The 14110-nt window shown below is 35.1% G+C and overlaps 1 protein-coding gene across 1 annotated transcript; it reads left to right on the top strand.

Annotated features, from left to right (window-relative positions):
• Nucleotides 1-10000: 10000 nt before the first annotated feature.
• LOC109183390 (scarecrow-like protein 22) lies at nt 10001-13110 on the top strand. Its single transcript, XM_019333471.1, has one exon. It carries the CDS (start codon nt 10464-10466, stop codon nt 12708-12710), a length of 2247 nt encoding a protein of 748 aa, XP_019189016.1. The 5' UTR covers nt 10001-10463; the 3' UTR covers nt 12711-13110.
• Nucleotides 13111-14110: the final 1000 nt, after the last annotated feature.

Here is a 14110-nt window from a genome sequence, read left to right as displayed (position 1 = left end):
GGAGGCGAGAACTTTAAAGTAGGAAAATACTTGGTGTACTCCCATTTTATACTCCCTACTTTTACTCCCTCTCGCATGTTCTTGATGTAGACATTTTTCTGTGGACTCATATGATGAAAATGACCAATCCTAGTTTGCCACCTCAGGGAGTATAAGAAAGGGAGTAGAATTTGGTAGTACGCATAGTAGAACTCTTTAAAGTAAATCATTCACTTAGCTTGTGGGGTCTTCATAGAAAAGAATGCCTTGCCCAAGGAGTGACAGATTTTGATGGAATCTCGCTTTGATGCTGGGGAGATCCATAGATCCGGATAGAGTAGCATAGCCTCGCTCATAGAGGAAGTAACTTTTAGATATAAGAATCATGTTAGTCACTTGGTCACTCTTTTTTAAAGTAATAATTGACAACTTTTGCCGTACAAGGTCATGATTGTCACAAAAGCTAAGGTTCAAAATCTTGTGGCCTGGAGATTATTATTGTTGTTGTTGCTGTTATTAATTTTATTTTTATTTTCAAGAAAACCTTTTATCAAAAAGTGAAAGCTTCTCATGGTTGTCCCTAACCATGAAAGCTTCTCATGGTTGTCCCTAACCATGTAAACTTTTCAGCAATTAAAAAAATGTGTTTCCTTTTTGGGTTTTCATTGGGGTTGCTTCGAGAAGAAGGATATGATATGAATATGTATGTAACTATATATGTATTACGGAGTATATGACAATGATTCTTGCAAGTTGAGGTTGTTGGGCCTTTGTTGGTCTGATTGTTTGTTCATCAGCCCATCTCTTAGGTCCCAATGTCCCATGTACCAATTTCATTACAATTGCTTAAATAGTTAAATGAAAGTTATTTATTTAAAAAAAAAAAAAAAAAAACCAAAAGTGCTAGTTGGGGTTTTGGCTTTTGGTAAAAACAACCATGGTTAGAATGCCTTAAAAAAAAAAAAAATTAAATTCCCCACTATCGGTGGTTTGGAACCCCGACTTGATAATACATTGAACGACTTAACTGACTAAATTTTTTAATAAATTGGTGGCTAAAATAGCAATAAAGAATTTTCTAGATCCCAAAATGTTTAGGAGCACCATTATAACAAGAAACCTTATGTTTTTAACCATTTTATAGTAATCGAAAATCTCAAGATTCTTTTTTACCTCGAAATGAGTAGTAAGTTATGAAACATAATTCTCATATCAAAATGTCATAAGTTCAAAATGAATCTTGCTAACACCCTCTTATTTGAACATATTGCATAATATTTTCTTTAGTACGATTTATCTCTAATATGTAATTTGTACGTTATTACATAGGAGTAAGTTTCCTAGTCATTGAAGGAAAATAATAAAAATAAAATAGTTAGTTTTTCAAACTTATTTAATTAATATGCAATCTATTTGCAAACAAATTAGATTTATTCCATCAAGAAGAAAATTCTACCATCACTATTGCACACCAATCATTGCATTGGAAGAGTATAAATTAATTAAAGCATGACAAATTGGAAGCCAAAAATTACTACTATATACGTTGTATTCAAATGTACAGCGAAATACTAATCCAATGTACAAGTATCTATTATAAATATTCTAATTCACAAATAAATTCACAATTATTATTCAATAGTATGCCGAGTAAACGAGTTTGATCAAGAAAATATTAACAAGGAAAATTCATAACCATGATTTAAAAGTGTGCACTGGATAAACCTAGTGAAGCACAAAGAGTCAATGCTCCAACACTGGAATTCGAACCTAAGAACTCTCATTTGAGAAGCCACAGCTATGGCGCTCAACTACAAGGCCTTTGGCAAACTAGTTTAGATTGTCCAAAACTACTGACAATCTCGATCAAACTAAAATAAAGAGGTAAACTAGCGGGTAAAAGTACCTACAAGGTCCTTGTACTATAATATTTTGTTCAATTTAGTCCTTCTACTTTTATTTTGTTCAATTTAGTCTCTGTACTTTCAAAAGCGGTGCAATTAAGGACAATAGTTAACGGTGTTAATATTACCGTTAACTTAGGTTACGTGGCGCTGACGATATTTATATTCCTACTCATATATTACTTTATAAATATTTAAAATTAATTATTTTTACCACCAATATATTAAATTAGTATGTTCAAAATAAATAATTACATTCATGTTCCTAATAAGATTTGGACAATTGTCCTTAGTTTTATTACTTTTTTAAATAGAGGGACCAAATTGAACAGAATAAAAGTACAAGGACTAAATTGAACAAAACACTATATTATAGGGACTTCATAGATACTTTGACCGTAGGTTGTTCATATATAGCTCATCGACTCAAATTAAGAAGGTTAATAAACTATTCTTATTAAAAGTTAAATATGTAATTTTGTAATTATCAAGTCAAAATCTGACCAAATTAATTGAGATTTTTGATAATCTTCACTAGTCTTTTGGCTGTTACAATAATAAAGAAAATAATTTTGATCCGTGATACCTATGAGGCGGCAATTGGACGGCGAGATTACCGACTTTCCAATTTCTTCCATATAAAAAAAAAAAATTAGACACAATGATGATTTTATACCGATGAATCTGAATTCCCGACACAAAGTTTAGTGGCCTCACCAAAATAATTTTGTATAAAGTATTTTAATCGCATTATTTATAAGTATTTGAATATATTGTTATTTAAGAATTAATTAATATGATTATTTTAATCGCATGACATTTTGACACTTGAAGGTTGACAGTTTGACACTATATTATGTTACATTGTTAATATTGTTCTTCTCCTATATATTGTATGGCCAAATAAAAAGTAAACAGTAGGTGACAGCAAACTTAACAGATTGAAACTAAAGCTAATTCTATAATTATGATTAAGAGCTAAAATAACTGAAGCATATTGAAGCATGTTGTCCATCTCAACTAAAAGTCTAAGCTGATAGTTAGATTCACATTTATGATTATATGCTCAACACGTCTCCTCACGTGTGTGGACCGATTACTTTTAGACTCCAAGCAACATGTGGACCATAATCTATATTTCTCTGGCATGGTTCTGATACCAAATTGAAGCATGTACTCCATCTCAACTAAAAGTTTAAGATGATAGTTAGATTGCACATTAATGGTTATATGCTCAACAAAAATGACTAAATAAGAGAATGAAATTGTAGTTTTTATTGAAATTAAGGGATGTATAAATTTGACGTTATTGTGAACACTATTGTACAAATATTTGAACATTATGATTGACCTCTGCGGCGGCCACCCGACCGGCGAGATTACCGATTTTCTAATTTCTTTCACGTAAACAATATTTGATACTAATAATGGTTTTGGCCAATCTTCATAGTTTGAATTCCGAACATGAGATTATGAGTTCTATAAAAAAATATATAGTGTGAATTATTTGAATCCCATTGTTTATAAATAATTGATTTATATTAGTTAGAGGTTTATAATTTCGGAGTATTTATTTTAATTAAAAAATTAATTATTAAGTTTAAAGTTTATTCAACTTTAAATTATTTTTATTATCAACTTTAGTTTGTTTCACTATAATTAAAGACTAAAAATAGAAAATTTTAATTAACATTTAAGTATATACTTTAGTTTGTGATCAATTGTTACAAGTAATGAAACAAACAAGCAAAAATAGAAATAAAATAATAATTAAGAAAACAAGAGAGAGAGAGAGAGAGAGAGAGAGAGGAATTGTGCATGCATTCACATGGTTGACCCAAAAAAAAATCATTATATTGCATGTCGGCCCTAAGCTGAACCAATGTACGAAGATTTACATGGTGTTGCCTTCCTAAAATATACTATAAAACTGCTGGTTTTATTGTTTGTTTTTAATAATAATAATTATACTAATAATTAAGGTTAATTATTAATTTATTTTCATCATATTAAATGGTGGGTGATTGAAAACTTGTTGAAGCCTCCTTCCTAGCCAATTCTTAGCCGTGGTGCCATGCTAGTGGCTAGACATTGGTGTAAGATTCAAACAATACCTAATCATGAGGGATTATTTCTTAATTTAAACAAATCCATGTTTAAATATGTAATTAAAATATTATGATCTGTTGGTTCAAATGAAAAGGATTTAACTTGCTTAAACATGTGATAAAAAAAAATATCGCCTTAGGGAGAACTACCAAAATGGGGTTTCATCGATATTAAATTATTATATTATTCTCATTTCATGAGATGCAAATACCAATGTAATATTTTTTTAAAAATGATAATTTTGGCCAGAAATTTTTGCCTTGGAAAGTTTATAAATGAACTTTTTTGGCATTCTAGTTGATTATCCCACATTTTGATTGCATATTAATTTAGTAGAGCAAAAATATAATTTGTAGAAATATGTGTGCAGACGGCTAAAAGGAATCACATATTAATTTAAATTGGAGTACAAAACCTAAATTTATAGTTTTACCCTTCATTTTAGCACCAACTTAACACCAAAGCTAACGGACGACCATTTTGGACTTAAAGTTCAAAAGTCAGAGGACCACTTTGAAAAAATTAAAAGTCAAGGAACCAATTTGAAAAAATGTCATAGTCGGATGACCATTTTAAGAATTAACTCAATATATATATATATATATATATATATATATATATATATATATATATATATATATATATATAAATGGTGATTTTGGCAAATACTATTTTTTAAAATGGCGATTTTACTGATTTTGGCAAGACCCACGCGTATATAACAATGTTCTAGGGAGAACTAACTCGAATAGAGTTTGCCAGTTTGACTATTTGATATATATTCAGTCGAATTAAGGATAATTTTGACAAGATCAATGTTTATATAATAATGCCTTACGAAGAACATACTCGATCGAATGGGGTCTAACCAACATATATTTCGTTAAACTATTCTCATCCTGTGAGATGCAAATACCAACACATTACTTTAAAAAAAATGGTGATTTTGGCAACACCTGCTTCTTTAATACTGCATTACTAGCTTGACATGACTTTAATGGTTTCTTGTGTGGTGTATTGCTTGTCATGTAGGGTTTCTTGAGAGGAGAGAAAAGGACATGTCATCTTTCTTCATAGACAATAAAAAAAAAATTAAACTTGATGAGGGAGGTGGAATTAGTATGATTAATTATTAGTTTAATTAAATTGGAAATTAGTAGTTAATTAATGAAATTATTGTTTAATAAAAAAAAAAAAGAAGGAAAAAGTAGAGAGAGAGAGATATAGGGACAAGTAAAGCTAGAGGGATTGAGTTGGATGCACTTTCCACTTCATAGAAGGAAGAAGCTAAGCTAAGGGTTTTGTTAGCAATCACATGGGGGGAGGAGATAAACTAAGCTTTTGAAGCTGACAAATCCAAATCATGGTTTTCCTAAACAATTCATCCCACACCAAAGCATGTCCCCTCCTTTGCCTTCCTTTCCCACATACTATGCTTACATACACCCCCCAATTTTTCTATTTCAATTTTTAACCAATTAAATCAAATATCTCAGACAAAGACCTTGTGATCGAGCGGTATAACTCTGACTTCTTAAATGAGAATTTTCAAGTTTGAACTCCAGTGTCAGTATGAGTAGCTTTTTAAATATGCCTCTTTTTGGAGATGACAAAACAGAAAAATAATTACGTTTCTTTAAATGTGCCTCTCTTTGGAGATGACGAAACAGGAAAATAATTAGGTTTGGCAGGATGTTGATACATGCAACCTGACGGCGAAACATGAAAATACAGTGTTGCAAAAATCGGACCTAGGCGCCGATTAATCGGCGACTAGGCGTTAGGCGGTCGGCCATCTAGGCGCCCGCCTAGGCGCTCTAGGCGCCGATTAATCGCTCTAGGCGCCCTAGGCGGTCACCAGGCACCTAGAGGGCGCCTAGTGATTTTTTCAACCTTGGGAAAATAATTAGGTGTGGCAGGATGTTGATACAGGCAACCTAAACAACCTAATTAAATGAATGATAACCTGCTATCAGGTGAAATTGCATACATTTGAAATATCTTTTCGTTCGGTGGCTAAATTACACTTTCAAGTTACGTTCAGTGGTCAATTTAAACTTTATTCCATTAAAAAATGTAGTAAATGTTTAACTAGTTATTATAATTATAATCTATAATAAATTTTGAGTCTTATCTAATACACTATACATCAACATGGTGTTATATTACAAAGTTTAATTCATGTATAACAAGGTTTAACTTAATTGCTCCACTATATTGTCCCTTTCCAAGTTGGAAGGCCTAAAGTGTGTTCCTCATGCATGGGAGTGGAAGGAAGGAAGGGAGGAAGGAATAGTACTACGTTGTATAGATTGTGGCCTAGGAATGACGTTTACAACCTTTTTGCATTTATTACAACTCCAAAAAAGCAACCTAGCTATATATATACACATATACATACATATATTGTATGAAAGAAGATATATATATGATATGATGTTGATGAAGCTTTAATTTTGGGCAAGTTGATACGAGTCCGTAAACCAGGGTCCTATATTTCAGGCTTTACTGCTGGAACATATACACAATCATTGAACCAAACTCCCTGCTACCTATAAAAGATGATGATGACCATGTAAGAGAAAACAACATATATGTTTGGTATTATATGTGTTGGTCCATTTATTGAATTATTTATACAAGTAAGGTAATCGAGTTTGATATTTGAGTAATGTGATTTGCATACAACATAATGATTAATGAGATTTGAAATGACGTGATTAATTATATATAGTAAGTCGTAGTGATATGTTAAATAATATTTGAAATGACGTGGTTATATAGTAAGTTGTAGTGACATGTATGTTATTAAAATATAATGTTGTTTGAATTTTAAGACTTTTACTTAGACATATGCTTAACACGATCACATGATTAAAGAGAATTATACGGAGTAGTAACAACGTAACTTATGTGGTCTCCATAGTCACTTCTCAAATGACTCCAAGTGTTAGTTGATAATATTATTATAGATTTATAGGTATATATAGTACGAGCTACTTTGAATTTTAGTCATTGATTATGGTGGAGTTCTCACCGTCATACCTTGACCATGTTTTTTTTTTTTTTTTTTTTTTTTTCTCTGAAAGGAAGAACGAAATTTCAGTAACAAGGTAAAATAACATTACAAATATAAGAGGGGAGGGGGTATGGCATCCCAAACCTCTGGACCATGCGTGGAGCGTAGCCCACAGCGCAATTTGAATTGCACAATTTGCCGATCTCTTAATATGAAGAAAACAAATCTTATCAGTATCATATCGTGAAGTAAATTAACACGGTTTATAACGAACCGTACCCGATGACGAAATAACAATTACTTCATTTTCTTTTGTGAATTCAGCTCTGTGATTCTCTCTCTATCAAATTTAGTACTCCATTTGTCCCATTTTACCTGACTTACTTTCCTTTTTAATTTGTCCCAAAATAGTGTCATTTTTTCAAAATTGAACATAACTATCTCTCTACATTTTTCAATTTGACCTTTTGACTTTTCAAATTTCTAGAGGAAAGTACAATTGTATTTTGTACAAATAACACCTACTTTTGAGGGGCAAAATTGGAAAGTGAGTAACATTTATTATGTTGTATTAAAAATTGCGCAAAAAGCAAATAAGATTATCAATTAGGGACGAAGGGAGTATTATATTATGATGGAGTATGACTAAAAAACTCCAAATATAATCTGGTTAAAATAAAATAGTATAACTAACTATAAAAAAAACTGAGTAATTAGAGACTATAATTGAAATTAAATTTTTATAAATATTCTAATCAATAAAAATCTCACATATCATAACATATTATAATTATATTAATCACTAATTTAGCTAATCAAGAAATATTATAACATATACTTTAAGCCACCATGATTTACATCCTCTCACATGCTCTGTCAAGTCGGAGTGTGGGAGGCCTTTAGAGTTGGAGATTCAGCCTTGGGGTAAGAAATATTATAACACATTACGTAAAATAAAACACTTTATAATAAAAAGATAATGTTATCCTTTTTGTTCTTAGTCATCATCTAGCTTGAAAACCAACTTTATTGACCAGTTAAAAATGTTAATTAACCTCGTCATTAACGTTTGAATAAACATTGGTGCTGATGAAAATTAATATAAATAATGATTACACCTTAATCAACAAGTGTCACTATCTTCATTATACTCGACATATTTCCCATAATTGATTACTGCAAACAACTAAGCAAAAAATAAACTTTATATTTAACCAAAAAGTTAGACGTCTCAACTTACATTTATAGTTAGTTATTATCCTACTTGGCCTTGAAAGTCACATTTCATAGATCAACTACCCCACTGTTCATCAAAATAATTCTCCAAAATGATGTCATCCAAATTATTGATAGCAAAAATATCACAAATTTGATTTTTATCAATATTTTTTTAGTCAAGTTCGTTGCGCCAAGTAATTTTTTAATACAGCGTATATCTCATGTAGTTGGGTGTAATTTGTGAGATATTGCATAAAAACGAGATTTATACAACACATATTTTGATAGTGACTACAAGTTTAATTTCTCTGATAAAAAAAATCTCCAAAATGATTTCATCAAAATTATTGATAGTAGTTTTTTTAAAAAATGAAAAAAAAGTTATTGATAGCAAAATTTTGCCTTTAAGCTAACATTAAACTTTAAAGGTGTTATAATAATTGGCTGCGCAAGTTATGTATTGTGACCATCATACCAACCCTTAAATTGACCCAAGAACTTGTATTCGCAAGTAATATTATGTGTATTTTTAATAGAACAAATATATTGCCTAACGTGTTATATTTTGGTTGATTTGCTCTAAGTCTAGGACCGCTACTTGATTTGACGATTATCATAATTAAAAAAATATTCATGTTAAAAGTAGCTCAATTTTTTTTTTTTTTTTTTTTTTTGGGGGTATAACCTCAACATATTGTTTGATTTTTGTAAATTAAATTTATTAATAAAAAGACATGAGGTTTTGTACTTTATAATTTGATTTTATTTGAATAATACAAATCAAGTTTAATAAACAATTTAATGAAATCATTTGTTCAAATTAATAGAGTTTTTTAGTACTAGTAACTTTGTTACATATATGTTCAAATTAATAGAGTTATGTGTCAATTTTTTTATTTTATTTTATTTTATTTTATTTTTTTATTTTTTGCAAACTTTGTGAACATGTCTTGGACCAAATCCAAATTAGTGTCATAGTAGTGTAAACATTGAATACTGTATAATAAACAAATAAATAAGATATGAAAGGCATAAATAGTTGGATTCAAATTAATGGGAAAAAAAAGTGAGACAAAATCATTATTGTGAAGATAACAATAATTTTATTTTATATAAATTCTAGACTAATATAGAAAACTGAAGGGGTAAAAAAGAGGAGAAAGTGACAATTAGAGATTTTAAGTCATGGCAATCAAACAAATGAACATGAGAAGATCATGAGATTGTAATACAAATAATCAATCCTTCAATTTATTAGTAATTATTGCACTTATCAAAAATAGAAACAATATTTAAGCTGGAAAGAATTAGTCAAGGTGAGTAGCACATAATTATCATACTTAAGCATCATGAGTTCGATTATTAACAACACCTTTTTACTCGAGTCTGTAGAGATTTTCTTAGTGCTGTTTATTACTCTTGTATTAGACTACGGTTTCTTCTTTACCAAAAAAAAAATATTTAAAAAAAATGATATAAGATGTGAATTATATATTGCATATATATACTATTGTTTCTAAAATGATGTGTATGTAAAGCTAATATGCTTTTACCGGCGAGCGTCACCCGACGCTCGTCTCCGGCGTGTAACTGTCAAAGGGACTCACGAGTCACGACAGTGACAGTAACCCTAGCAAGGAAGATAACTACGTCTGAAGACAAGCCACAAAAAATTAAAATACATATTTAAAAAAAAAAACAAATATTAAAGAAAAAAAAAGGAAAAAAAGAAAAAAGAAAAATAAACAAAAACAAAAAACAAAAAGAAAGATAGTGAGGGAGAGAGAAGGGATGAAGGGCACTTTACTACTTTTTTATGTTGCACGCATCCATGGCAGACCTCTGAAGGCAAAAATAGATTTCTTCAAGAAGAGAAGAAAGAAGAAAATTTTCACCAAAAAAACAGAGAAAAACATCATCTTTCATCACTCTCATCAACCCCAACTAGCCCAATTGATTCAGAGGAAGAAGAAGAAGGAGCTTAGAGCTTCTTAGCTGAACAAAGGGTTGTGTCTGTAAATCTGCGTTTTTGCATATACACATATATAGATATATAAAGGCGCATGCTTTGGTGTATATTTGTACAGAAAGGAGTTTCTCCATTGTTCATGCAGTTCAAGAACTGGGTTTAAGAAAGTTTGGGTGATTTTTAATTTATTTTTCCAAATTTGTGGGATTTGTGTGGTGGGGGTGGGGGGTTGTGAAGCTGGGGAAGAAGGGGAGACTGGGTTTAGATGAAGGGGATGCCCTTTCCCTTTGAATTTGAGAGGAAGGGGGTGTTAGAATTGGGAACTGTTTTGGGTCATCGGAATCATAGTAATTGTGTTTCTGGGATTCCTGGGAATAGTGTTTTAGGAGGTTTTTGGAATAAGGATTGTGTTGTGGGGAGTCCGGGTGGGAGTAATAGTGAGCCCACGTCTGTTCTGGATAGGCCTCTTGCGTCCTCTTCAACGCTGTCTTCTTCTTGCGGCGGCGGCGGCGGCGGTGGTGGTGGTTCGACGGACACGGCCAGGGTGGCGGCGGTTTCTGGTAACCCGGCGTCGAAATGGCAGCAAGACAACACCACTGCCACGAGTTCTAATGCGGGGGGAGGTGAATCGGAGCTTCTGCAGCCTGTTCCGCCGTCTCTTGAGTTCGGCGGCGCCGCCGCGCCGGAGAAATGTGGGATGGAGGAGTGGGACAGTGTGTTGTCGGAGTCTGTGGCGGCGTCTCCGAGCCAGGAGCCGCTGCTCCGGTGGATCATGGGGGATGTGGATGACCCCTCCATGGCTAACTTGAACAAGGTGTTGCAGGTTAGTGGGCCCGGCGAGTACGACTTTAACGGCGGTTTTGACCCGGCGGTGGATCAAGGGTTTGGAGGAGTTTCCGGCGAGAGTTTCATCCCCATCTCCGGCTCAAATTTCCCGGCGAACAGACTCCCCGTCCCCAACCCGCCGCCTCCCCTCCCGGGCTTCAAATTCCCCGCGGGGCACCCGCAACAACCCCCGCCGCTGTTCCCTTCCGTCTCTAACAACCTCGGCGCCGCCGCATTCAACCCGGCGCTCCTGGAAACCGCAGATCTGAAGCCACAAATATTCAATCCCCAACTCTTGATCAACCAGCACCCCCAGAACCCATCGTTCCTCATGCCATTGCCGTACTCCCGGCAGGAGCAGAGCCTCCTGGCTCCGCCGCAGGCGAAGCGGCACAACCCCGGCGGGAATCTTGAACCCCCGGGCCCTCAGATCCCCAGACCGCTATTCTCCGATCAACAACAACAACTGCTCCCCCACCAGCTCCAATTACTCCCAAATTATCTCCACCCGCCGCCGCAGCAACGGCCCAAACCGCCGGAGATGGCCGGAGAAGAAATGGGGCATTTCCATCAACACCAGCAAGCAATAATCGACCAGCTTTTCAAGACGGCGGAGCTGGTCCAGTCCGGGAACCCTATACTCGCGCAAGGGATATTGGCGCGGCTCAATCACCACCTCTCTCCAATCGGGAAGCCTTTCCAAAGAGCAGCTTTCTATTGCAAAGAATCTCTGCAATTACTCCTCCAAAATGCCACCAATAACATGAACCCTAACCCTAACCCTCCATCATCCTCGGTGCCATTTAGCCTTATTTTCAAGATTGGTGCCTACAAATCCTTCTCCGAGATCTCCCCCATCTCGCCCTTTGCCAATTTCACCTGCAACCAAGCCCTGCTCGAGGCCTTGGACGGGTTCGATCGGATTCGCATTGTGGATTTCGATATCGGGTATGGAGGCCAATGGGCTTCTCTAATGCAAGAGCTCGCCTTGAGGAGTGGAGGCTCCCCTAGCCTCAAGATCACCGTTTTAGCCTTGCCCGCAATGCACGATCAGCTCGAACTCGGGCTCACACGGGAGAATTTGATCCATTTCGCTAGCGAGATCAATATGGCGTTCGAGTTTGAGATTTTGAGCATCGATTCGTTGAACTCAACTTCGTGGTCACTCCCACTTCATATCTCGGATAACGAAGCGATTGCTGTTAATCTCCCCGTTGGTTGCTTCACCACCTACCAACTATCGCACCCTTTGGTGCTTCGTTTCGTTAAGCAGTTGATGCCCAAGATTGTGGTTTCTGTAGACCGAGTTTGTGATCGGACCGACCTCCTATTCCCCAACCACGTAATCCACGCCCTTCAGTACTATGCCAACCTTCTCGAGTCTCTCGATGCTGTGAATGTGAACTTCGATGCCCTGCAGAAGATCGAGAGGTTCTTGCTCCATCCCGGGATCGAGAGAATCATAATGGGCCGTTATCGTTCCCCCGAGAAAACACAGCACTGGAGGACTCTGTTCCTATCGTCTGGATTCTCCCCATTGACTTTCAGCAATTTCACCGAGTCTCAAGCCGAGTGTGTGGTGAAAAGAACTCCGGTCCGAGGGTTCCATGTCGAGAAGAGACAATCTTCTCTCGTTCTTTGCTGGCAGCGGAAGGAGCTTATCTCGGTTTCAGCTTGGAGGTGCTGATCGAAGAAGAGCAGACCCGTTCGATATTTAATCCCGTTCCTGATTATGAAGGTGTCATAATTCACTGTTTTAGTATCTGAACATTTTCGATTTTCTTTTCTTGCCTATAGATTTTATTCGCTAATTGTCTTTTGTGGCCTAGTCAGATTGTTTCAAAGTAAGGAAAATATCAAGACATTTTGGTAACTCGTTCTAGTATAGGGTTTATCTATTATTATTATGTTGAATGCGGTATTACTTTCATGATGCTCAATGATTTTCAGGAAGAAGGCATCAGTTTACGTTGGTTCTAATTGTGTTTGGGAAATCTGTTGTAACAGTACAAAACCAGAAATGAAAAACGAACAATTTAACACTTTGACTGGTGCTCTTGTCTTATGTCAAATGATGTTTTTGCTGAGAGGTTTCGCATAAATCCTTGACAGTCAAATGATGTTTTTCGCTTAGAGCTTTGCCCGTCTTCTATTTCTATATTTTGTGGCATCTTGAAGTCTCGATCGTTGACATAGTTTTAATATTCCGTGTTATTTCTGGAACCAGATTTTCGTGAATCCAAAATTTGTCCTTTCTGTTCTAAATGATAACCTCGTAGATCTTTATTCCTGTCATTGCCCTCTGCCAGTGTTAGTTTTTGCATATTCGTAGGTATCTGCATATATCGGTTCTGCATATTCATAAATACCTTTGAACTGATTTACTTCATTAGAGCATATTTTCGGGGAAGTTTCCTGGCATCCCCAGATTAGGGAATGCATCATAATGGTTCATTTCATGTTAGAAAAACATGTAAAAACGTTAGTTTTCTGGGAATGAAGTCGGGTCTCCTTGAACTGTCTCGTGACTTTTTGGCTTACTCTTGTACTTAGTTGTGTCGGGAAACATCATTTGATGATGGTGCCCACACATTTCGATACGATATAGGGCTTCCCGATCAGATATTTGGCCAAAAATTCTGTATAGTACATGATGCTTGCCATGGAACTAACCGCTAATTTATCTGTTCAGACTGGCGCGTTATTATACTAATCCCTCCCCGCATTATTTTAATGGTACAGTTGTTATATGATTGTTTATACTAATCTATATATCATGGTATTATAATACATTGAATTTGCTGCTCTTTAGCCTCTCATTTCTTTATTGCATAGTCACATGGAACTCATACTATTGGACCTGCACATGAGTAGTTTAAGCTCTCTTTACTTCATACATTACTTTAGTCTGCAGTTTTTTATACCTAATCGCGATATTAAATTCTCGAGGCCATGTTGTTGGCTTCGGGGATTGGGAGAAACGACAGATGTTTGGCTTTCTTACCGGGCAGGGAAAGATGTGATACTCTGTTGTGGTTTTAACCTCGGGCTGTTTTGGTGCGCCCGGGTAATGTGTTTTGCAGGTAA

Source organism: Ipomoea nil, unplaced genomic scaffold (genome assembly GCF_001879475.1).
Source record: "Ipomoea nil cultivar Tokyo-kokei standard unplaced genomic scaffold, Asagao_1.1 scaffold0188, whole genome shotgun sequence".
Taxonomy (NCBI): domain Eukaryota; kingdom Viridiplantae; phylum Streptophyta; class Magnoliopsida; order Solanales; family Convolvulaceae; genus Ipomoea; species Ipomoea nil.
Note: the sequence above shows the minus strand (reverse complement) of the source record. Positions and strands in the feature narration are given on the sequence as shown.

What these genes read in the sequence shown, in the direction of transcription:
- LOC109183390 (XM_019333471.1), top strand. Translation starts at nt 10,464, where the DNA reads ATGAAGGGGATGCCCTTTCCCTTTGAATTTGAGAGGAAGGGGGTGTTA.